Source organism: Nothobranchius furzeri, chromosome 1 (genome assembly GCF_043380555.1).
Source record: "Nothobranchius furzeri strain GRZ-AD chromosome 1, NfurGRZ-RIMD1, whole genome shotgun sequence".
Classification (NCBI taxonomy): Eukaryota; Metazoa; Chordata; class Actinopteri; order Cyprinodontiformes; family Nothobranchiidae; genus Nothobranchius; species Nothobranchius furzeri.
This window is the reverse complement of record NC_091741.1, coordinates 98900158-98922571: the sequence shown is the minus strand read 5'-3', so window position 1 is coordinate 98922571 and position 22414 is coordinate 98900158. Positions and strand designations below refer to the sequence as shown.

Below are 22414 nucleotides of genomic sequence, written 5' to 3'. Positions count from 1 at the left end.
CTCACATATAAAGCTCCATCATACATCAGTGACCTGATTGTTCCATACGTTCCTAACCGAGCACGTTGCTCTCAGTATGCAGGTTTACTGGTGGTTCCCAGAATATCTAAAAATAGGATGAGAGGCAGATCTTTTAGCCATCAGGCTCCTCTCCTGTAGAACCAGCTCCCAGCTTTTGTCCGTGAGGCAGACACCTTGTCTACTTTTAAGACTAGACTTAAAACATTTTTATTTTTATAGGGCCTAGTTAATATCAATGGAAACTTCAGGGTTAATGTTACAAACCCTGATGTTGTTAGACATTGTGGTAGAGGGGTAACATACTGGTGCGGAGAAAGGGGGAGTGTAAATAAAATGTATTTTTATTAACACAGGGCTAACACAATTACTCAGTCCTTGACTGGAAAAATGTCAAAACGCAATTACACTCGGATATAACTAACGAAGGCGATGGAGAAAACTCAAAACACCTGAGACAAACGGTGTGTGTGTCAGTTCAGAATCTCCATCTGGTGGAGGCGAGTCTGAGTGCGAGATGTTGTTCGCTCCTAACTGACCGATGAGGGACTTCAGGAGGAAGACATGAGACCCTATCTATGCCGATCTACGTACCGTGCGGAGACCTCCGTGTTATATCCGGATGCCAGGTCCTCGGACCCTCCTTGATGCTGGAACTGGTGAAACAGCGTCGGCAGCACGACAAACCAGTCTATGGATCGTCTCCCGGTACAATGGCAGGTTTTCAGCGTCACGTAGAGACCACCCCTTTTTGGGTCAGAGAGTTCAGCTTTTATTCTGAAGGAACCGTCGTCTTATTGATAAAACAACAGAATTTTCCAGCTTGACAGTTCTCAGCTTAAAAGTAGAAAATACAGCTGGCCAGTCTGTACTGCACTTAGCAATGATGGACATCAGACGGATTTGAGAGCTGGTTGAGTACTTGGTTAGAACTGCGTTGAAACTCCGTTGAACTAAATTAAAATGGCGTTGTTCTGTTTTATTAAGCTTAGTTGTTTATGGTTCCCAGCGCATCGGAGTAGACAGATTAACTAAACACCACAGAACTCTGCCACGTATCAGAAAGGAAGTTCTGATTGGATGAGTGAACAATGTCCTGTTATTCATTAAACACATAAATCATAACATTGTGATTTCACAGATCGGTCACCTGATTATTATTGACCAACAGTTGTTTTGATTAGTTTTATTAAAAATAAAGTTCTTTGATTAACTAATGAAAAGCGTTCTTCGTCCTTCCTCTGTCTTCTTTGCTGGAATGTAAACATCAGAAGCAAGCGCACGACCTTGGCAATTTATGCACACTGTCACTGTGTCAAAGGGCAGCTGTTAAGGGCAGAAATGGCATATTCATAACGCTACACTATGATAAATATTATTCCTACTAGCAACACTTAAAGCGAGCTCTAAGGCTGAAATGAACTGACATTCAAGCACTAGAGCAGACAAAAAATGGATCACTAAACGAAAACGGCTAATAATTATTTGAGGATTAAACGAAAAGAACTATCTATTCTAATTATCACAATCATAAAAGTTTTTCATCCAAATCGAAACCGTAAGTCCACAAAGATCCACACCAAGGAGAGGAAAACAGGGTGTTAAGCTGCAAGTCTCTCCACGAGAACTGAAAGCTGCAGTCCTTTAAACCATCGGTCTTCATTAGTTGATTGTATGCAGCTGGGACAGCGAAGGCGGGCAGAGGTGGAGGCCAGCCTGATGAGGACCTGTCCAAGGTCCTGAATGGCATGGAGGGAGCAGGACTGGGCCATTCAAGGTGCAGGAGCCCAGGATTCATAACAGTTAAACATGGCCTAAAAAGATGTGAAGTCCTTTGCATTTACAATATACTGTGTTAAAGGAATAACCAAAGGGAAACAGCCAAAAATGTGATAACAATTTATATTGTGTCTCCATGTTTCTGCCCTTCCCCTGAACTTCAACTGTGAGTCTGGGCTGATTCTGTCCACCATCTCTCAGGCTTTTGTGGTGATCCATCAGATCAGAAAAGCTCCACAGAATGACGTATTAAATAGGGTGACCAGACGTCCTCTTTTCCCCGGACATGTCCACTTTTCACTCTCTGTTTGGGACGTCCGGCAGGGTTTCCCACATGGAATAAAGTGTCCTGTTTTTCATCCAGGAGCAGGGATCGACTTATGGGGTCTATATCTTTCAGGGAAAGATCCAGTTTCTACCTTTATTACAATATTTATGGACTCTCAGCGTAGCGGGATTCTGTTGAGCGGAGAGGACACAGAGTGCTGATCGTTGGTGCGCGCGCTGCGTCCGGCCCACGATACATTCACAAAGTGGCTCAACAAAACATTATTATTAACACATGATCATTCGTATCTGTTTAAATCCTCTGGTATTCTGTCTTTTAATCGTTCCTGACGCACTCCACTCATCGTGTGCTGTGGTGATTTCACCTCACTGATGCAGCATCGAAACGCTCACTACGCTTTGCGGTCAGGAGATCCCTTTGATCATCAGCATAAAAGAGGTGGAGCTGCAGTGGTGCTAGAGTAGGTGAGGGCCAGAGATGGGTAACTGTAGAGCAGGTGGTGAACCGTAGGGAACTTCTGAATGGAGTCTGGGTAGAAGAATGAGATGCAGCTTATGGTATAATGCTGGAGGGTGGACAGGAGACACAGTAGCTGAGGATGATGATGGTAATGATGGAGGTTAACTGGAGCACAGGAGGATCTCAGGAGATGAGGAGGCCAGTTATGAAGATTAGGAAGGTGGGTATGGCCTCCTCTCCTTTTATCCTCCTGGTTGTAGTTGGTAAAATGGAGTGCAGGTGTGTGGAAAACACACCTGCCACAGCAGCTCCTAGAGGGAGCTGTGATTAGCATCTCCCTAGTGCCCTCCTGTGGCTGCCTGAAGGTGAAAGCAGACACAATGGCTGCAACAGATGGGAGTTGAACCTGCAACCCTCTGGTTATGGGGCGGACACTCAACTCCTCTGCCACTGTCGCTACAAATGTTCTACAGATGTTTTTAATCAGTTAGTTAGTTAGTTAGTTAGTTAGTTAGTTAGTTAGTTAGTTAGTTAGTTAGTTAGTTAGTCCCAACTTCCTGTTGGGAATTTTTTCCTCATAAATCTCAACAAAACAGCTTCATCTCTTTTGTGTAGATGTCTTTTAACAGCTGCCTTGAGGTTATCTGCAACACGTTCTCACACCCAAAAGCATCTAAAACTGATTACGGGTGACCAAGCGTTTGTTTCAGACGCGATGTGCCAGAGCATTGCTTTTCGACTCCCGCGGTAAAACGAACATTTTAGCGAACTGTGACCTTTACCTTCTTGCTTCAGTTAAAGTACGTTTATTTGTGTCTTCATGGTTTAGTAGATGTTTCTGTGAGTAATTGTTCCAATGAATGAATGAATGATATATTTTATTCAGTCATCATAAAAATAATTAATGTAAACAGTAACATATCATACAAATAGATACATATATTTCCATTCCTCCACAACGTATATATTCATATATGTGTATATAGTATCTATTTTAGTATCTCATAACTGAACAGGTTTAGGTAGAAGCAAAAGCTTATAGAATTGCCTAACCTACTTACAAATCAATTTTTCAGTTTCCCTCAATGTGCCAATAACCAAAAAGATAAAAAGAAAACACAATCCCATCCACCAACATCAAATTAGTACTCTTCAAAAATATTTTTACTGATAAGTATTTTAAAAACTGAAAGTGAAGTTGCTAATTTAAATTCTATTTTAGCTTCATTCCAAAATTTTACTCCCATTACAGAGATACATCTCCTTCTGATACCCTTTTTAGCTGTTTGTACAACAAACATACATATACCTCTTAAATCATATTTACTTTCACTCTTTTCAAAAAAACATTTGCATATTTTCTGGCAGAAACATTAATTTTGCTCTAAACATGAATTGCATTATTTTATAATAATTTAGATCTTCTATTTTCATAATCTGTGATTTTAAAAACAACGGATCACTATGAGCATAATAATTGCTCTAGTTTATAACTCGAATAGTTTTCTTTTGTATAGTTTTAATTTAATTTATATGTCTTAAAAGTTGAACCCTATATTTCTATGCAATATGACATGTAAGGTTGTATTAGTGAGCAGTATATTAAACGTAAGGCCTTATAGTTTAGCCTGTCTTTCACTTTATATAATAGACCCAAAGATTTTGCAATTTTTCCTTTTATATAATTTAAATGATGTTGCCAGAATAAATTAGAGTCAATCACAACGCCTCCAAGATGGCGCCGTGAGGTCGGCTGCCGTCACGATTGCTCCGACCACCTCTTTGTTTGTTTTGGTTTTTTCAAAGTTTGTTTTTGCGTTCTTAAATCGTTAAATTAATCACCATTGGGTACATTAGGTATGACAGTGCCACTCTTGTTTCTATTGGTGTACAATATACTCACAGTTCGGGGTTTTTGACTCCGGATCTGAGCTGGCCGAGTGAGATCTTGAGGGAGAACAACAGACGCGACGTGAAGCGGTGGCCTCGAGGGAAACGTGCCGGCACCAGGAACAGGCTGAGAGCCCGTGCACACCGCACACCTCTGCCTAGCATCCTGTTCGCCAACGTCCAGTCACTGGAGAACAAGCTTGATGACCTCAGGGCCAGGATAAAGTTCCAGAGAGACATTCGGGACTGCAATCTCCTCTGCTTCACTGAGACATGGCTGACCCCAGCGGTGCCGGACTACGCCATCCAGCCGGCCGAGTTCTTCTCGGTTCACTGCATGGACAGGACACGGGACTCAGGGAAGTCAAGGGGAGGCGGCATGTGTTTAATGGTGAACAACAATTGGTGCAACAGTGCGAACGTTGTTCCTTTGACACGCTCCTGCACACCAAATCTGGAACTACTGTCCATCATGTGTCGTCCTTTTTATCTACAGTACAGTTTTTTTATTTTCAACTCTTAGGTCACGAGCAGTTGTGTAAGGCATTTCACTGCATTTCGTACTGTGTATGAATGTGTATGTGACAAATAAAATTTGAATTTGAATTTTAAATTTTATTTTTTTATATTCAGTGATAATTTATTTACATCAAACCAAGATTTGAGGACATTTAACTCTTTTTCGGCCTTCTTTAAAAGTTCTTTTACATCTTTACCTGAACAAACTAACTAATTGTGTCAGATTTATGGTTGTAAGTTCTGTTCCATCTGACTGGTGTTCTACTGTTCGTTGTTGCCTGTAAATTACTGGTTAATCCTTCAGGTTTGAGTTGAACTCAAGTCTAACAACACTTCTGAAAAGAAAAGCATAACATTAATATTTGGTCTCTTGGTAAAGTCTGAGTCATCTGTTTAAAGGCACTCATGTGAAGACGTAGCTGCAGGGTTTGAACGTTCACCCAAGCTCTGGACAGGAAAGGAAGAAAGTCATTTCCCAGTTACTTTAGTCTTTCTCACATTTGTTTTGTTTTATTTTCACTTCTCCATAAAAAAGACTTTATTTTCTCCTGAGCAACATCTGATAATAATCTCATCTGATTATTGTTCTGCCCTGTGTGCTGTCATCATTCAGACAAGTTTCTGATGATGTCATCCTGAGTTCTTCTGACCAAAGCAAACGTACAAGCCCCTTGCTTCCTTGTACAGAAAAAGGGCGGGAAGTCAACACTCGGAAAGAACACAGCTGATTAAAACAAAAGATTTCTCGTTACCTGAGAGAACAAAAATGTTTGAATAGGCTCCACACACCAGAATGTTGTAACAATAGATACATCACTGCACGGATTCTCCTCTTCGATTCTGTCTTACTGGAAATATGTGACATGACTCCAGCTGGCATAAGAGCGGGCGTTTCCAGAGGATGCCGGCGAGTATAAAATCTGAGCCTCGTGTGTTTGAGTCCAGACTCAGAACACGAGAAAAGACTGAGCAGACAGGTACGGACAGAACCAGCTGTTTTCTGCTGTCACTGTAGCCTAGAAGAAAAGTTTAGATTTGCACCTGAAAATACTCATTTCTATAGTTTTATCATGTTTTCTTTTTAAAAGAAACAACAGTTTTTATTTTGTGCATGTGTTATAATTAAATGACAGGAAAGTTTTAAAACAATTTAGTGGCTTTTCCGTTATAATTATATTCAGGGAGGTAGTGGGTGTTTTATTGGTCTTTTCTCAAAAACCAGTTGGGAAAACTGGGCATGGCAGGATTTATTGTTACATTTATGAGATAAAGACTGAATGAATGTTTCCAAAACTAATCTTTTCTTTGTCTGATTAGTTATCTAAACAGTTCAGAGGCTTCAGCAGTGAGACGCTCTAACAAAGATGGCTGAACTCCAGCAGAGCTACAAGAGAGAAGAGACTAATCTCTTCAGGGTATTTTAGAACGTCTGACCTTCTTTATATGATCATGTTTCTGATTGGTTCTGCTGCTAGGATCCTGATCGACCCAGGAAGTTTCATGCAACAATGTTGGTTTGTGGAGAAGACCAGTTCAATCATTTCTCCAACAAAAGCTCATGAAGGATCAACCATGTGGCTGGCAGCAGTCGTTCATCAAAGTCTTTTCTGTGTTCATCACCATCTCATTGATTTAAGTTACTAACTATGATGATGAACTGAATTGTCTCTGAAACATATAAACAACCCTGCTGTTTTATATGGTTGAAAAAGTAGCTTTGTTACAAACATAAAAGCACTTTCTTACATTTATAGTGGATCTTGTTTCATAACGTAAATAAGCCGTGAACATGCTTAGATGTGGAAAGTAAAATGTAACGTTTTCCAGGGGATTTGGAGGCATTACATTCATGTGTTCAAGTAAATTATAATTTCTTTGTTAACCTCTGTATTTATTCATGACTGCTGGTGTTTTACCATGAGCACACAGAGCCTAGTGAAACACATATACTTTATATTAGATGATCTCAGTGACATTTAAAAGCTGTTTAATGTACTTAAAATAGTATTTGTTTATGTATCTGTCTTTAATTCAATAAATGTACATGTATGTATAAAAAAGTACTCATTATGTCATAAAAAGCCAACAACTGAAACTAAATAAAATTTAAAAAGTCTTCATTTGAAATCGACTGAACTTACCTGTTATTTGAAGGTGTATCTAAACTTTACAGAAAGTTAAATACATTTTACAAAATACATTATATTAATATATTTTATTTATTGTATAATTTTTTTATGATTACTTTTGTAAATGTGATCTAATTTTAACTGAAAATAAAAGCTGTTTTAAATGTGGTGGCGTACACTTCCAGGCTGTTTAACTATGAAACTTACAAATGACTCACTGACCAGTTTAATGTGAAAAATGTTCAGAGCTATTTTCTGTCCTTACTTTGCCCAGTTCAGAGTCACGGAGCTCATACCAGTATTAACCAGGAGAGAGACGAATAACACCTGAACAACAGGATAACAGAGCTGACACAGAGACATGATCATAGATTAAATTAGACTCCTAATTACTCTAAAATACATGTTTTGGGATTGCAGGGAGGGAACTGGAAAAAACCATAGATGCAAAAATATGTTTACTGGAAAGTTCCCAGCAGAGATTTGAGCAGCTTCTTGTATCACACTGCCCCATCATAACCATTGTTCTGTTACAGTAATGGATGTTAATGTTGTTGCCTGTCAGTGTGTGTGTGTGTGTGTGTGTGTGTGTGTGTGTGTGTGTGTGTGTGTGTGTGTGTGTGTGTGTGTGTGTGTGTGTGTGTGTGTGTGTGTGTGTGTGTGTGTGTCGAGTCTGACGCTGTGTTGGAAAGTTGTGTGGTTGTGCCATACAGGTGTAAAGGCACAGAAGCAGGTAAAGAGGAAGGGAAAGTACAGATACAGGTTAAAAAAGAAGAAAGAACTAAAAAGAGGAGGTGATGGGGTGTATGGTGGTGATGAACAGGTGATCTTATCATCTAGAAAACGGATTTAGCAGTTGTTTAATCCTGACGTGATCAAACCCAGTGAATCCTGATAAGAATAATAAATGTCTGACCTGATGTTGGGCTAATACAGCCAGTCTGTCACTCCTCGCTCCTTGTAAAGCTTATTGTCCACATAAAGCTTATCCACCGAGATGACAGCCCTCTTCCCATCCTGGATAAACTTTTTACGCAGCAGAAAGAGGACTCTGCGCCGATCCAGAATTTCCTTCGGGACCTGATCATTCACGGTGAAATCTTTCCCTTTGAGCTCTCTTCCGTGACTTTTAACAAGCTCCTTCTGCTTAAAATGTTCAAATTTAGCCACGATGGGACGAGGTCTTCTGCTGTCCACTCGTCTAGATCCAAGGCGATGTACCCGGTGAAATGTGATCTTTTGTACCGTTTCTTCGGGTATCTTCATTTCGGTCTGGAGAAAGTTCTTGATTGTATGCTCGCAGTTCTCCGCCCCACCCGTCTGCTCCGGCAGACCTGTGAACACCAGATTATCCCTCATGCTACGGGCCTGAAGGTCCAAAACCGTCTCCTTCAGAGTTTTGTTGTCCTGGGTGATCCGCGTCATTCCCTCTTCCAGGGAAGAAACGGACTCCCGCAGAGACGCGTTCTCAGCAGCAAGCCGCTCAACCTGTTCCTGACTGAACTCCAGAGATGTTCGGAGGTTCTGAAACTCCTGGTGAAGAACCTCGAGCAGATGAAGTCGCCCCTCAAATCCCAGAAGCCGTTTATCTATAGAATCTAATAATTCTAATACGTCCTTCCGGGGATATGAGGCCTCAGACGAGTCCTGAGGAGGGCTCCTCTTGGTCCCAGCAGGTGTTTCAGCCTCAGCTGCTGATTTCTTCGGACCCATGACGAATAACTCAAAAACTTTGTCAATATAATTTAGTAAACTTTCTGAATTTTCTTCACTTACCTCCAGATTGAGTGAGTTATACTTACCAGATTATTTTTTGCGTTGTCAGTAAATAAATTAGGCGAAAATGTGTCTTAATTGTTTGTGGATGTTTGTTAACGAGCTGCTGAATTGGCCGGTTCGAGAGTCAGCTAGAAACTGAATTAATAGGGAAGTAATTCTTGTTTTAATAAACCACAATGTTATGAGTTTTGGTCAAGTTTGGCAAATCAGAATTTTGCTAATGTAAATATTACATAAACATATTGTTTTTGATTTTTCAAACATTTACTGTGATTACAACAGAAAATGTGTTTTTCAGATTACAGTACTTTTCTGTTTTGTATTTACACCATTTTTTATGTAAATTTCATGGTCATTTTTTACTGTGCAGTGATGTATGATGTGCCACCACTAACACAAATATGATAAAGTTTTAATGACTCCCTGAGATTTCTGGCTGGCCCTGTTCTCAAACACAGCTCTTTTACTGCTACTTCAGAAATTCTACGGTTTTCAGTAAACACTTTCCCACAAGTACCGGTGTCATTCGGAAACCAGCTGCAGAAAAATAAAACTGGTTCCCTTTCAGTAGATCTACGGAACTGACAAAGACTTTCCTCCTCTTGGAAGCCATTAGCTAACACACGTGTGAAACACTTTTCTCATTCTGTTTGGTCTTTGACTGAAACATTGAGAGGATCTATAATTACAGGAGCATTTCCATTTACAAGATTTGTTTTACGTCAGCCTCCAACAGGAAGTTGCTAACAAATATCCCTCAGCCTGGAAACGCTTTTCCTTGTTAAGTTACCAGTTGCAATAACAGATTAAATATTAAGTAGTTAAAAGTGTTTTAGGTGAAACTGTCCTGCAGTCTTTCTACTGAATGAGTAAAGAAGAAGAAAAGATCTTTTCTATAGCACCTCGCAAGATAAAAATCACGAGGCGCTTCAAAAAACAAAAAAATGTAAAATATAAAAAGAATTTAGAAAATTATTAAAGGTATATTTAAAATGAGCAAATAATAGACAATTTTGATTAAAAAGTGTAAAGACAGAGAGCGAGAGTTAAAAAACAAAAAGGGAAATCAGTGGATACTGATGAAGGTGGAATAGGTAGAAAGAGCAGAACAAGGAGAGAGTGGTGAAGGTCACACCAAAACCAGCCTGAACAGGTGAGTTTTCAGTTGCTTTTTCAAGGAGACCACTGAGTCCACTGATCTCAAGCTCAAGGGGAGAGAGTTCCAGAGTCTGGGGACCACAGCAGCAAATTATCTGTCACCTTTGGTCTTTTGCTTGTTGCACTGCACAACCAGTAGGCTTTGATCACTGGACCTCAGGGACCTGCTGGGGGTGTAGGGACTGAGAAGATCACCAATGTAAGATGGTGCGTGTCCATGTAAGGACCTATAGACCAGAACCAGGATCTTGAAATGAACCCTGAAGTTGACTGGTAGCTGGTGATGCTGGAGGAGAAGCGGGGTGATGTGGGTGTGCTTGGAGGACATGGTCAGAAGCCGAGCACAGGCATTCTGAACCACCTGTAGACGGTTCAGGGAGGTTCTGCTCAGACACGTGAAAAGAGAGTTGCCGTAGTCTAAGCGTGAGGAGATGAAGGGGTGGATAACAGTCTCAAGTTCAGAGCGGGACAGAATGGGACTCAGCTTAGCAATGTTCCTGAGATGGAAGAAGGAAGAGCGAACAAGAGAACTGACATGAGAAGCATAGTTAAAATAACCCTTTTGTCTTTTCCGTGTGACAGCGAAAGTTTTCTTTAAACAATGAGACTCCAGCAACCGGTAATGTTCAGTATTTGTTCAAAACTCTGCAACATGTGGAAATGTTCCCTTCAACTTTAAAATTATAAGAAGCTTCCAGGGACTTTTATTTATAATTTTTGAATACATCTAGAAATGGCTAATTGATAGAAAAACACAATCAGTTCACACATTGCCTATTCAGATTACTAATACGTTCTTACATAACAGTTTTGCTGCCTAGGCAAGTTTTTTAAATGAAGTCTAACCCAATCAGTGTCTTATTAAAAAATGTTTATCATCTTTCAATATGGAGTCTCGTTTCACCAATTCCTCCCAGTGGTTGGAAAGTCCTACGGATGACTGTGTTTTTCACATCTGCTGTGAAGTGACTCAGAAGAACAAGGGACAATTCTGTCATAGAAAAACTTTGTCAGGTCGAGCACCCCCTCAGAAAGCCGATTCAACTCATTCAACAATACAAGAGATGTCTGAGATATGGTTGAGACGACCCAGCAACACGAGGCCAGAAGAACAAACAACCTGAAACTAGAAATTCCACATTTTCCCCGCAAAAAAGCTTCACAGACCATTATGTCTCTTTTCAAACGGCTGTTCCTTATCTAGACTATGGTACCTGAGGAAAGTACAGGCATCAGTTACAAGTGAGTAATTTCCTGTATCGGCTGATAATGTTTACTAGAAATATATTTAATTGTTTGTACATAATATTGTAAATGTGAATGTTAAAGTGGATGAATGGATGGATGGACGTCTGTTAGGGACAATAATAGTCATGGCATCGAAGAGAGAAAGAAGTCTTCTAAGAAACAAGAGAGATTAAACAGCCTATTCCAACTGAGTCACCTGAGAAGCGAGCTTTGGTAATCAGGCGAACTCTAGTCGAGTAGATGGTGGTAGATGGTGGTGGTGGGGGGGTAGGTCGGGTTTTCACAGCATCTGTCTGCATTCCTTCGTGGGGGGTTTGTTGTTGGCACCACAAGGCTGCCATGGCGTCAGATTCGGATAACAAGACTTTGTTTGGGTCAGGCTGAGATAATTTTCCCCTCAGCCTTCAGTCTGTAACTGATCATTCAAGTCCTCCAGTGAAGCCAATTTAGGTTTTAAACATCTCCACACCGTCCAGTGACCCTCTCCGAGATGACATCCATTTTGCGCACTAACTTTGGTATCGCAGCTAGAACATTGTCCAGCTTGCGATTCACATGAAGTAGCATCCCAGTCTGTGAGGTCTCCACAAGGACGGTGCTCTCCGTGGGTGCGGGTCGCCCTCCAATCGCTCCTGTCTTCCCAAATTTCCAGAGAACCAGACATCCTTCCACTCCAATCAGAAGTAATCCAGTGATCATCAGGCCAAACATCCACACGTCTACGACGTCCTCAATGGACGGCTGGGAGAGGCATACGATCTTCCACTATTTCCAGGAATCCATCACATTTCCTGCCGGGTGTGTCCTTTGCGGGCAAGTGGGAGCCCCCTGCTCCGTTCTCATTATTGAAAAAATCTTATCAATTGCGTTGAGTGACCAATTTATCAAATTCATTCCTAAAAAATAGGGTTTTTAAGAAGAAGTGCAGAGAAGCGCTCTGTGGGTAGACAGGACAAAGAGCCTTGGGAAAAAAGATAAGGGAGCAAAAAGAGAAGCGTCTGTTCTCTGTGACTGCCGGAAAAGAAGTGAATATATATATTCAAAGAAAGAAAAGAAAATTATATATACATATATATATATATATATATATATATAGAGAGAGAGAGAGAGAGAGAGAGAGAGAGAGAGAGAGAGAGAGAGAGAGAGAGAGAGAGAGAGAGAGAGAGAGAGAGAGAGAGAGAGAGAGAATGCCGCGTAGCATTCCTGGACTCGTCTATCTTGACTCACGACAGGGAAGGCTGTTGTTGGTTTAGGGTCCAGGAAACAGCAGACAATGTGTCCAACAGTCTAAGCTAACCGTTAGCATTAGCTACTTCAGGCCAATCCTCAACTCTGATGTGGCTCATTTCTACTTCCTGAAACTGTTCCTGAGCTCTGTTTCCCCAGAGTACGACTTACAAGGCCTTCATTACTACTAGAGACCACTGCAAATGTATTGATTAAACAAGGGATCCCCATATTTAAAGAGCTCATAATAAAATTAGATGGTTGAATTGTTTCAGAGTTCTTGAGCTGCTAATGACCTCTGACAAATAACTAGATGCTTTCAAGTGCTTAATTAGTAATTGTTCAAAAATATATCTATTTCTGTCAAGCTTTTAAACACCATTGTTGTTATTGTTTTATCTGAAGATCTGAATAAAGATGTATTGAGGGAGAGAATGCATTCATCTAGAAAACATTTAGTAATTATTTAAAGATGCAAGCCTTAATAAACTTTAGTTGTTTTATTGCACAAACAAATTAATGCACGAGAGAGCTTCAATGCAGAAACCACACAAAGACATTCTTTCTGTTTTACAATGAGTTCAAACATTATAAATTAAAAAGCATAACTATTTATTTACAGATTCAAATTGTTTGTGTTGATATATTTTGAAAATAAATATAACAATAAATATATAAATAATGCAAAACATTGTGGACTTCATGCAGTTTAAGATGACTTTTGAATTAGCTATCTATCTATGCATCCACTAAGACACAAAAGTTACATCCATATAAACACACATCTTTAGTTTTCTTTTTTCCTCTTTTGCTGTTTGTCAGTATGAAAAGCAAAGCACAGCTTGGGTCAGACAAGTTGACTTGAAGGTGATCAGCCAGGTAGACAGTCTTCGCTAAGAGACACTCAAATCATGGAGTTCTTCAGTCTGTCAAAGATCTGTTGGACTTTGATAGCAGGGACACAGCCTTCTCTCACAATGGTGATGACTCCTGAACGAAGGTTAGAAGAGCTTCAGTTAGAAACTTGACCTTAAACAGCCCCAGTAGGAAGAAATCATGGCCCCTTACCTTCATCAATCCTCAGGCAGTTGACCACAGTTGAAGCAACTACTTCATTCGAGTCACCATCACAAAGTACTCCTTGGATCTTGTGTCCCAGTCGACTGCAGCAAAAGAAGCAGTTTGAAACAGTAATTAGTGTATGGTGCTAAAAGTTTTAGAGATGTGTTGTTTGTTAGTTTGCATTAAACTTCTTTGAGGAGACTCTTACTTAATGACCATGCTGTGGTGGGTGCTGTCTGATTCTCCACTGGGATTGGCTGATGTTATGGCCAGGGGTCCAGTGATGTCACATAGGTGGCAGGTCACAGTGTGGTCTGGGACACGGATCATGATGCTGTCTCTGGTACCAACACGGTCATAAGCAGGTCCAACTCCTACAGAAATGAGGTTAAAGTTCACGTAAAAACTGAATACTGATACAGAAATCTGCCACTCAACATTCAAACACTCTACACTGCTGACCTAGTCTGTAAAGCCAGTCTCCTTTGCTGACAATGCAGCTGATGCCTCCAGGATACACATTCCTCATGAACTCCCACAGCAGAGGGCTGAAAGGAGGCCTGGCTGCAACCAGCTGTTCCACACTGGAGATGCAAATGCATATAGGCTTCTCTGCAGGTCTGTCCTGCAAAAGGTCCAATTCAACAAGATGGTGACTTCATGAAAATGTATATTTCTGTTAAACAAGCCTCCTCTATCTTCTTACTTTAATGTTGTAGATTTTTTCTATCGCCTGAGGATTCTTGCAGGAAGCAGCCAGAGCGTACACAGTATCTGTGGGAATACCACACACACCCCCGTCCTCGAGAAGTCGAGCTATCTTCAACAGACCGCTGGTGAGACGCGAGCTAGCCACCGGACAGGACGGCTCGTCACAAGCTTCCTGTTTCACTTGTTCCTAAAACAAAACACACACACATTTTTATTAATTATTCACGCTGATTCTTAAAGGTAGGTCAATCTAAACTTCAGTCATTACCTTTATAATGGGAGGACCCATTGGGATCACTCTTTGTGAGAAGATGCAGTTCATCAGTGAAGCCAAGGTGCCATAAAAGCAAATGATGGATACCAATGCAAGCATGGCAACTGCAATACATCGTTTCTGGATGTTAGACTTTATTTGTTCTGATGAGAGTCAGTATCGTAAATACATAAAGTTTATAACAGGCGGTTTTAACTCACTTTCAAGTTGGTATGGAAGTCTGTGCAGGGTGGAGAGAAGGAAGCAGACAAGAACAACCTCCATGATTGTTGTTAGAAACAACAGAACCACGTTCCTATAAGCAGCTAATAGAAGAAACAAAAGTACAAAATTATGAATCAATAAAAACTGTGAATTCCAGCGCTGAAAGCAGATACTAAACCTTACAAATCAGCATGAGGAAGGCATTATTGACCAGTAAAGCAACACCTCCAGCTGTGAATCCATAGGCTGCCTGGAGTGTTAACATTCCTAATACTCCTGGTTCTCCGTAGAAACTGGCAGGAAACCCGTCTGCTGCCATGGTGTTTCTGTAGACAATCCAAACATATGATAAAAGTCTACAATGGTAATCGTCAACAGCATTAATATATGAATTTTAAAAGGAACCAATGAAAGATTGAGCATAATATAATATAATATAATATAATATAATATGATATAATATAAAACGGTCCTTGCCTGTCATAAGTAGGCTGAGCCACTCTTGTCATGTAACTAATGTAAAAGTCATTTATTACGACGCTCCTCTAACAGGCTCTCTGAAGAGGAAGAATTTATTCTAAATGAAAACAATTTTATCAATAGAATAATACCCCTAACATTACTGTTATTTTCATGTTGTTGAAAAACTACAGGATATTGCAATAATAGTTTTAATATTTATAAATAAACTCTTGTCAGGGAGCATCCTTTATGCAGATTTAGGTCTGATTCAATCTACAAAGCAGAGTATATAATAATCTAGCCATAGGTTTAAGGATTTTTGATGGGTGACATGCAGAAACAAAATATTTACTCCTGTCAGCAATAAAAGAAAGAACAAAGTTTTACCTGTTGAAGTTGTTCAGACTGATGGAAAGCTGAGTTGTGCTGAAGGAGGGACGAAGGTTTGCCTTAAATATGATCTGTTTGTGTAAAGGAGGAGTTACTGAGAATTCCCCACTCTGTCACACAGCAGCATACTTACAGGTGGCATCACTGCCTTTCACTTTACACAAAAGTGGCGTTTCCTCCTTCTTTCTCCTTCCTCCCCCTCAAGGCTATTGATGATGGTGAACGTTACACCACAGATAATGACCCGGGTGGAAAAGCCTCATTCTGATGTGATACAGGATTGCAAAAGGAACCTGCCCTTCCTGCTCCTTTGGTGTTTCCGGTCATTGTAAGTCCTGGACTATATAAGGCAGGTGGATTTTCAGCCACAAAAGCATCAGCATCCTTCACTGCTCAGCTGCTGCATCCAAGAGAAACAAGAAACAAGATCATTGTGACAGAAACTTGAAGTCATGTTCTCCACGCTACAGGTAAGATTACCGACATATTAATGCTTTTAGTCAGTTTTCAGACTCTAAAAGTGATGGTTTTAAGTCCTTTTCAAATAAAGAAGTCATAAAAATATCTAAAAGTAGAGGTTTGTAGTGCGGCCAAGGCAGGGAACTATAAAATAACTCCTGCTAATTGTTGAGGAGAACACTCATGCTGGGAAACACCTGTTACACCTCTACACTGGCTCTTTCAAACACAAACATTAGATTAAAGACGTGAACAAGTAAATGCAGGAACTCATCAGCCTGTAGTCATCCTGAGATGTGAAAAATAACTGAAATGCTTTGTTCTGATTTATGTTTTGTCCCAAAGAAAACCATCAGACCAGTGCGGGCTGCCAGAAGACTGCATAACACTGCAGTGGAGGGTAAACAGATATGCTGACTTTGATTAAAAATAATAATAATAACCTTAATTAATAACCTTTATTAAACAACTTTTATCTTTTCATTCCTGCAGTCCAGAAGCACCCAGCCCCAGAAGATACGGTCACAGCCAGTTTTGGGAAGTTCATCAGTGAAATAAAGCCTCAGCATTTGTCTCCAGTTGTGCTCCATCGCAGCAAAAGGATGGTGCTGGACAGCATCGGGGTCGGACTGATAGGGAGCAGGACAGATGTGTTTGAGCTGGCTCTTCAGTTCTGCCAGGTGAGGCAAAGTGAAAGTCTGAGTCAGGTCCAACCCAAATGTGTCCAGAACAGATGAGTGAATGTAGGGTTGTTTCTGTGTTTGTTCTTAGCACATGTATGCTCCGGATCACATCAGCTCTGTGTACGGACGCAGAGGGATCAGACTCTCCCCAACACTGGCAGCTTTCGTTAATGGAGTAGCGGTGAGAAACATACGTGGAAAACAACCATATATAAATAAACACATAAACATCAGTGGAAACATTTTGTATAAACAGCTTTTCTCAGCTGTTGGTGCAGCGTGGCTCCCAAAGACCACAGGGTTAGGATATAGACATAGCTGGGTTCTGATCTAGTTATGACCCTCACAGAAAAAGTTATTATTCTGACTCCTTTCAGCTTCCGTATGATGAGACACAAACTCTGGTTGCTTCCAGACTCATTCCATGGACTTTGACGACACGTGGCATCCAGCCACTCATCCCTCAGGAGCTGTTCTCCCAGCTTTGTTTGCTCTCAGTGACATGATGCCGGCTAACAGCAAACCAAGCGGTCTGGACTTCTTACTGGCCTTCAATGTCGGCATTGAGATCCAGGGCCGTCTGATGAGGTTCTCTAATGAAGCACGCAGCATTCCCAAGAGGTCAGTGCCTCACAGCACAAGTCAAGCTTGACCCAGAAAGTCTGGTTTTAGCACGATCTTCATGAACACGTTCGTTTAAAGACGTCCTTGTTTGACTGTGCTGATCTCAGCACTGAGGTGTAAGAGGCCGTTTTAGTGATGTCAGTGTAATGATGCTTACTGTAGGAACAGCAGGGGCTCTTGGTGTAACGTTAACAGAATTAGCACAAACCAAACCCTTCATCTGGTGGGTGTTTTAGAAACTCAGGTGACCTGAAACGAGTCAAATCAATTCATCTTGTTCTAAAGATTCAACCAATAGAAACGTTCTTATGTGGTGATGCAGATCAGTGATTGTTTCAGTTACAACAGAATAAATGTCCTAACTGAACTGTGTGTGTGTGTGTGTGTGTGTGTGTGTGTGTGTGTGTGTGTGTGTGTGTGTGTGTGTGTGTGTGTGTGTGTGTGTGTGTGTGTGTGTGTGTGTGTGTGTGTGAACAGGTTCCATCCTCCCACTGTGGTGGGTCCTATGGGAAGTGCAGCAGCCTGTTCTCGTCTCCTGTCTCTGGATCCGTCTCAGTGCAGTCATGCCTTGGCTATAGCAGCTTCTCTAGCTGGAGCTCCAATGGCTAATGCTGCCACTCAGTCCAAGCCCCTTCACATCGGCAACGCCTCTCGTTTGGGGCTTGAAGCTGCTCTGCTGGCCTCCAGAGGCCTAGAGGCCAGTCCTCTGGTCTTGGATGCTGTTGCAGGAGTGGCGGGCTTCAGCGCCTTTTATGAAGATTATGTTCCTCAGCCTTTAGAGTCACCTGATGATGGTGGACATGTGTTCCTGTTAGAGGAGCAGGACATGGCTTTTAAGCGTTTTCCTGCCCATCTGGGGATGCACTGGGTAACTGATGCTGCAGCTGCGGTCCATGAGCTCCTTGTGGGACATGGTCTAGGACAGGTGTCCCCACATCAGGTCCAGGACATCCTGCTCAGAGTCCCCCAGTCTAAATACATCAACAGGCCTTTTCCCGAGTCAGAGCACGAGGCACGCCACTCCTTCCAGTTTAACGCCTGCAGCGCTCTGCTGGACGGTGAGGTGACCGTGCAGTCCTTCAGCCCGCCCGCCATGAGCCGCCCAGAGCTGCACTTCCTGCTGAGCCGTGTTCGCATGGAGCATCCTGAGGACAACCCCGCCAATTTCAACCGCATGTACGGAGAAGTCCAGGTGACTCTAGTTGGAGGAGACATCCTGAAGGGCCGCTGTGACACCTTCTACGGCCACTGGCGCAACCCGCTGACAATTGAGAGCCTGAGGAAGAAGTTCAGAAGCAACGCAGAGGTGGTGCTGCCATCAGAGAAGGTGGAGCGGCTGGTGGAGGTGGTGGAGGAGCTGGACAGGCTGGATGATTGTGGAGCTCTTCTCTCACAGCTGCAGTGATCAATAACACTGAACAATAACCCAACAATCCTTCAGCATAGAAATAAGAATAATATTATTTTTCTATTAATGTTCTGAAATGATCTGCTTAGTGTAGACTGGAAATAAACACATTGTCATGATTTTCCTCTGGAGTTTTCCTCAAGCTGATGTTTCCTCTATTCTTCAAGATTGTCTTTTGGTATTGAATTCTGTTTTTATCGTAACAAAATTCAGATAAAAACATGACTCGTGTGTGTGTGAGTCATATTTCTTGTTTAATGCCTGTTTTTATATTAATATTGTTAATCTATGAAAATGTGTTTCCTGCAACCTTTTCTCAAAATGTGTACATAATAAAGTGTTTTAAACATGTAAAACACATGGTCATAAAGTCACCTGTGTGTGTGTGTGTGTGTGTATGTGTGTGTGTGTGTGTGTGTGTGTGTGTGTGTGTGTGTGTGTGTGTGTGTGTGTGTGTGTGTGTGTGTGTGTGTGTGTGTGGTCTCTTCGACAAGGACATGTCATTCAAATCTCACGTTAAATTGGTTTGTAGGATTTCCTTTTTCCACCTTCGGAATATTGTTAAGATTAGAAGTATCCTTTCCAGGAGTGATGCTGAAAAACTAGTTCATGCATTTATTACATCAAGACTGGATTACTGTAATTCATTACTCTCAGGAAGTCCACAGAATGTAGTCAAAAGTATTCTGCTTGTCCAAAATGCTGCAGCAGGAGTTCTGATGAGAATTAAAAAGAGAGATCATATCTCTCCTGTCTTAGCTTCCCTACATTGGCTGCCTGTTTAATTCAGAATAGATTTTAAGATCCTCCTTCTCACATATAAAGCTCTTAATAATCAAGCTCCGTCATACATCAGTGACCTGATTGTTCCATACGTTCCTAACCGAGCACTTCTCCCTCAGACTGCAGGTTTACTGGTGGTTCCCAGAATATCTAAAAATAGGATGGGAGGCAGATCTTTTAGCCATCAGGCTCCTCTCCTGTCGTTAACCAGCTCCCAGCTTTAGTCCTTGAGACAGACTTCTTGTCTAATTTTAAGACTAGACTTAAAACATTTTTATTTTGATAGGGCCTAGTTAATATCAATGGAAACTTCAGGGTTAATGTTAAAAACCCTGATGTTGTTAGACATTGTGGTAGAGGGGTAACATAAAAACTGGTGCGGACAAAGGGGGAGTGTAAATAAAATGTATTTTTATTAACACAGGGCTAACACAATTACTCAGTCCTTGACTGGAAAAATGTCAAAACGCAATTACACTGGGATATAACTAACGAAGGCGATGGAGAAAACTCAAAACAACTGAGACAAACGGTCTCAGGGAAGAAAACACGAGAATATCGGTACTAAAGAAAAAACATGCCGGAGCTAACTAACTAAAACAAATCTCGATGGCTATAACTATGATAAATATTATTACTACTAGCAAAACTTAAAGAGAGCTCTAAGGCTGAAAAGAACTGAAATTCAAGCACTAGAGCAGACGAAACATGGATCACTAAACGAAAACAGCTAATAATTATTCGAGGATTAAATGAAAAGAACTATCTATTCTAATTATCACAATCATAAAAGTTCTTTATCCAATTCGAAACCGTAAGTCCACAAAGATCCACACCGAGGAGAGAAAGACAGGGTGTTAAGCTGTGAGTCTCTCCACGAGAACTGAAAGCTGCAGTCCTTTAAACCATCGGTCTTCATTAGTTGATTGTATGCAGCTGGGACAGCGAAGGCGGGCAGAGGTGGAGGCCAGCCTGACGAGGACCTGTCCAAGGTCCTGAATGGCATGGAGGGAGCAGGACTGGGCCATTCAAGGTGCAGGAGCCCAGGATTCATAACAGTTAAACATGGCCTAAAAAAGATGTGAAGTCCTTTGCATTTGCAAAATACTGTGTTGAAGGAATAACCAAAGGGAAACAGCCAAAAATGTGATAACAATTTATATTGTGTCTCCATGTTTCTGCCCTTCCCCTGAACTTCAACTGTGAGTCTGGGCTGATTCTGTCCACCATCTCTCAGGCTTTTGTGGTGATCCATCAGATCAGAACAGCTCCACAGAATGACGTATTAAATAGGGTGACCATACGTCCTCTTTTCCCCGGACATGTTCACTCTCTGTCCGGGACGTCCGGTAGGGTTTCCTACATGGAATAAAGTGTCCTGTTTTTCATCCAGGAGCAGGGATCGACTTATGGGGTCTATATCTTTCAGGGAAAGATCCAGTTTCTACCATTATTACAATATTTATGGACTCTCAGCGTAGCGGGATTCTGTTGAGCGGAGAGGACGCAGAGTGCTGATCGTTGGTGCGCGCGCTGCGTCCGGCCCACGATACATTCACAAAGTGGCGCAACAAAACATTATTATTAACACATGATCATTCGCATCTGTTTAAATCCTCTGGTATTCTGTCTTTTAATCGTTCCTGACGCACTCCACTCATCGTGTGCTGCGGTGATTTCACCTCACTGAGGCAGCATCGAAACACGCACTACGCTTTGCGGTCAGGAGATCCCTTTGATCTGCTTAGTTCAAAAGTAACTGATGAGGTGAAAAAGTAAGAATCCAGGCAGCAGTTTTTCTGGAGAGTTTAGAGGAGATGCAGGAAGATGAGAGACAGACAGGACAGGAAATAGTTCAATAAAAACAAGAAAACAAAGCAAAGTGTTGAAAAGTAAAATGTAGGTAGGTTTATCCCCAGTACACGTTTTTACCTGTACAAAACTATAAGTTACACACATGTAATATTTATACATCTGATACAATTCAGATCACCTTCAAAACTCAGACAAACCCAGGGCCGTTTCAAGGCATTTTGGGGGGCCAAGGCAAAACAGAACACCCCTCACCCCTATAACTGGGCTCCCCAGAAGTTATACAGTGTTTGTAAAAGCATCTCAGACATCACTGACAGCTCCTAATATTGTCAGACGAAAAACAAAATTGTCGGACACGCTGTCATCTGTTTCTTTTCTAAACTCACAAACAGCGCCGGCGCTCCACACACGCACACCACGCACAGCGCTTAGGGCACCACGCGGGGGGAGGCGCACCAAACGCAAGCTTATGAAAAACTAATATATATGATAAAGACAGATTTCAATTAGAAGATGTGCAAAGCAAGTTAACAGCATGTTTACAGAGAGAAAACAATACAAAAAGTAAAGGAGATGGACCGTGTCACACCGTCCCCCCACCCCACCCCACACCCCAGCAGTACACCTGCGGAGGATGCAGCTGGCACAGTCATGGCTCCGAAAAGGCTGCAGGAGTCCGGGGCAGTAAAGAGACAAAAGAAAAACAGCGGGATAATGCTGTTCCTTTGATTGCAGGTAAGACAAGTATTTTAATGGAAATTCTTGCTTTTTTATCCATTTCTAATTCTAAACACGTGTGATCAAGTTCAGAGGGTCGTTTGACCTAGCTTAAATTCGGACTTGTTACTGCTGTTAATTAATCTGTTTTTGGTCAAATTTTGCCTAGTTTGGTAAGCATGCTGCTTTTCAGGACTTTTATTCGGTGTTTTTTGCACTCTGCTTCCGCACATTTAACATTTTGACTCTATCTGCGTGGTTTGGGCAGATTTCGTACTCTGCTTCTCCAGTCTGTTAAAAGTATAATGCGCCACTCTGTCCCGCAGC

The 22414-nt window shown here is 41.5% G+C and overlaps 1 protein-coding gene across 1 annotated transcript; it reads left to right on the top strand.

Moving 5' to 3' along the window:
* Nucleotides 1–16098: 16098 nt before the first annotated feature.
* Nucleotides 16099–19089, top strand: LOC129160710 (cis-aconitate decarboxylase-like). Its single transcript, XM_070552504.1, has 5 exons — nucleotides 16099–16457; nucleotides 16550–16737; nucleotides 16829–16921; nucleotides 17156–17361; nucleotides 17842–19089. Exons 1-5 carry the CDS (start codon nucleotides 16370–16372, stop codon nucleotides 18767–18769), a joined length of 1503 nt encoding a protein of 500 aa, XP_070408605.1. The 5' UTR covers nucleotides 16099–16369; the 3' UTR covers nucleotides 18770–19089.
* The last annotated feature ends 3325 nt before the right edge of the window (nucleotides 19090–22414 follow it).

What these genes read in the sequence shown, in the direction of transcription:
- LOC129160710 (XM_070552504.1), top strand. Translation starts at nt 16,370, where the DNA reads ATGCTTTGTTCTGATTTATGTTTTGTCCCAAAGAAAACCATCAGACCA. An exon ending in GCATAACACTGCAGTGGAGG is followed by an intron (nt 16,458 to 16,549) that starts GTAAACAGATAT and finishes TCATTCCTGCAG; the next exon opens with TCCAGAAGCACCCAGCCCCA. An exon ending in GCACGCAGCATTCCCAAGAG is followed by an intron (nt 17,362 to 17,841) that starts GTCAGTGCCTCA and finishes GTGTGTGAACAG; the next exon opens with GTTCCATCCTCCCACTGTGG.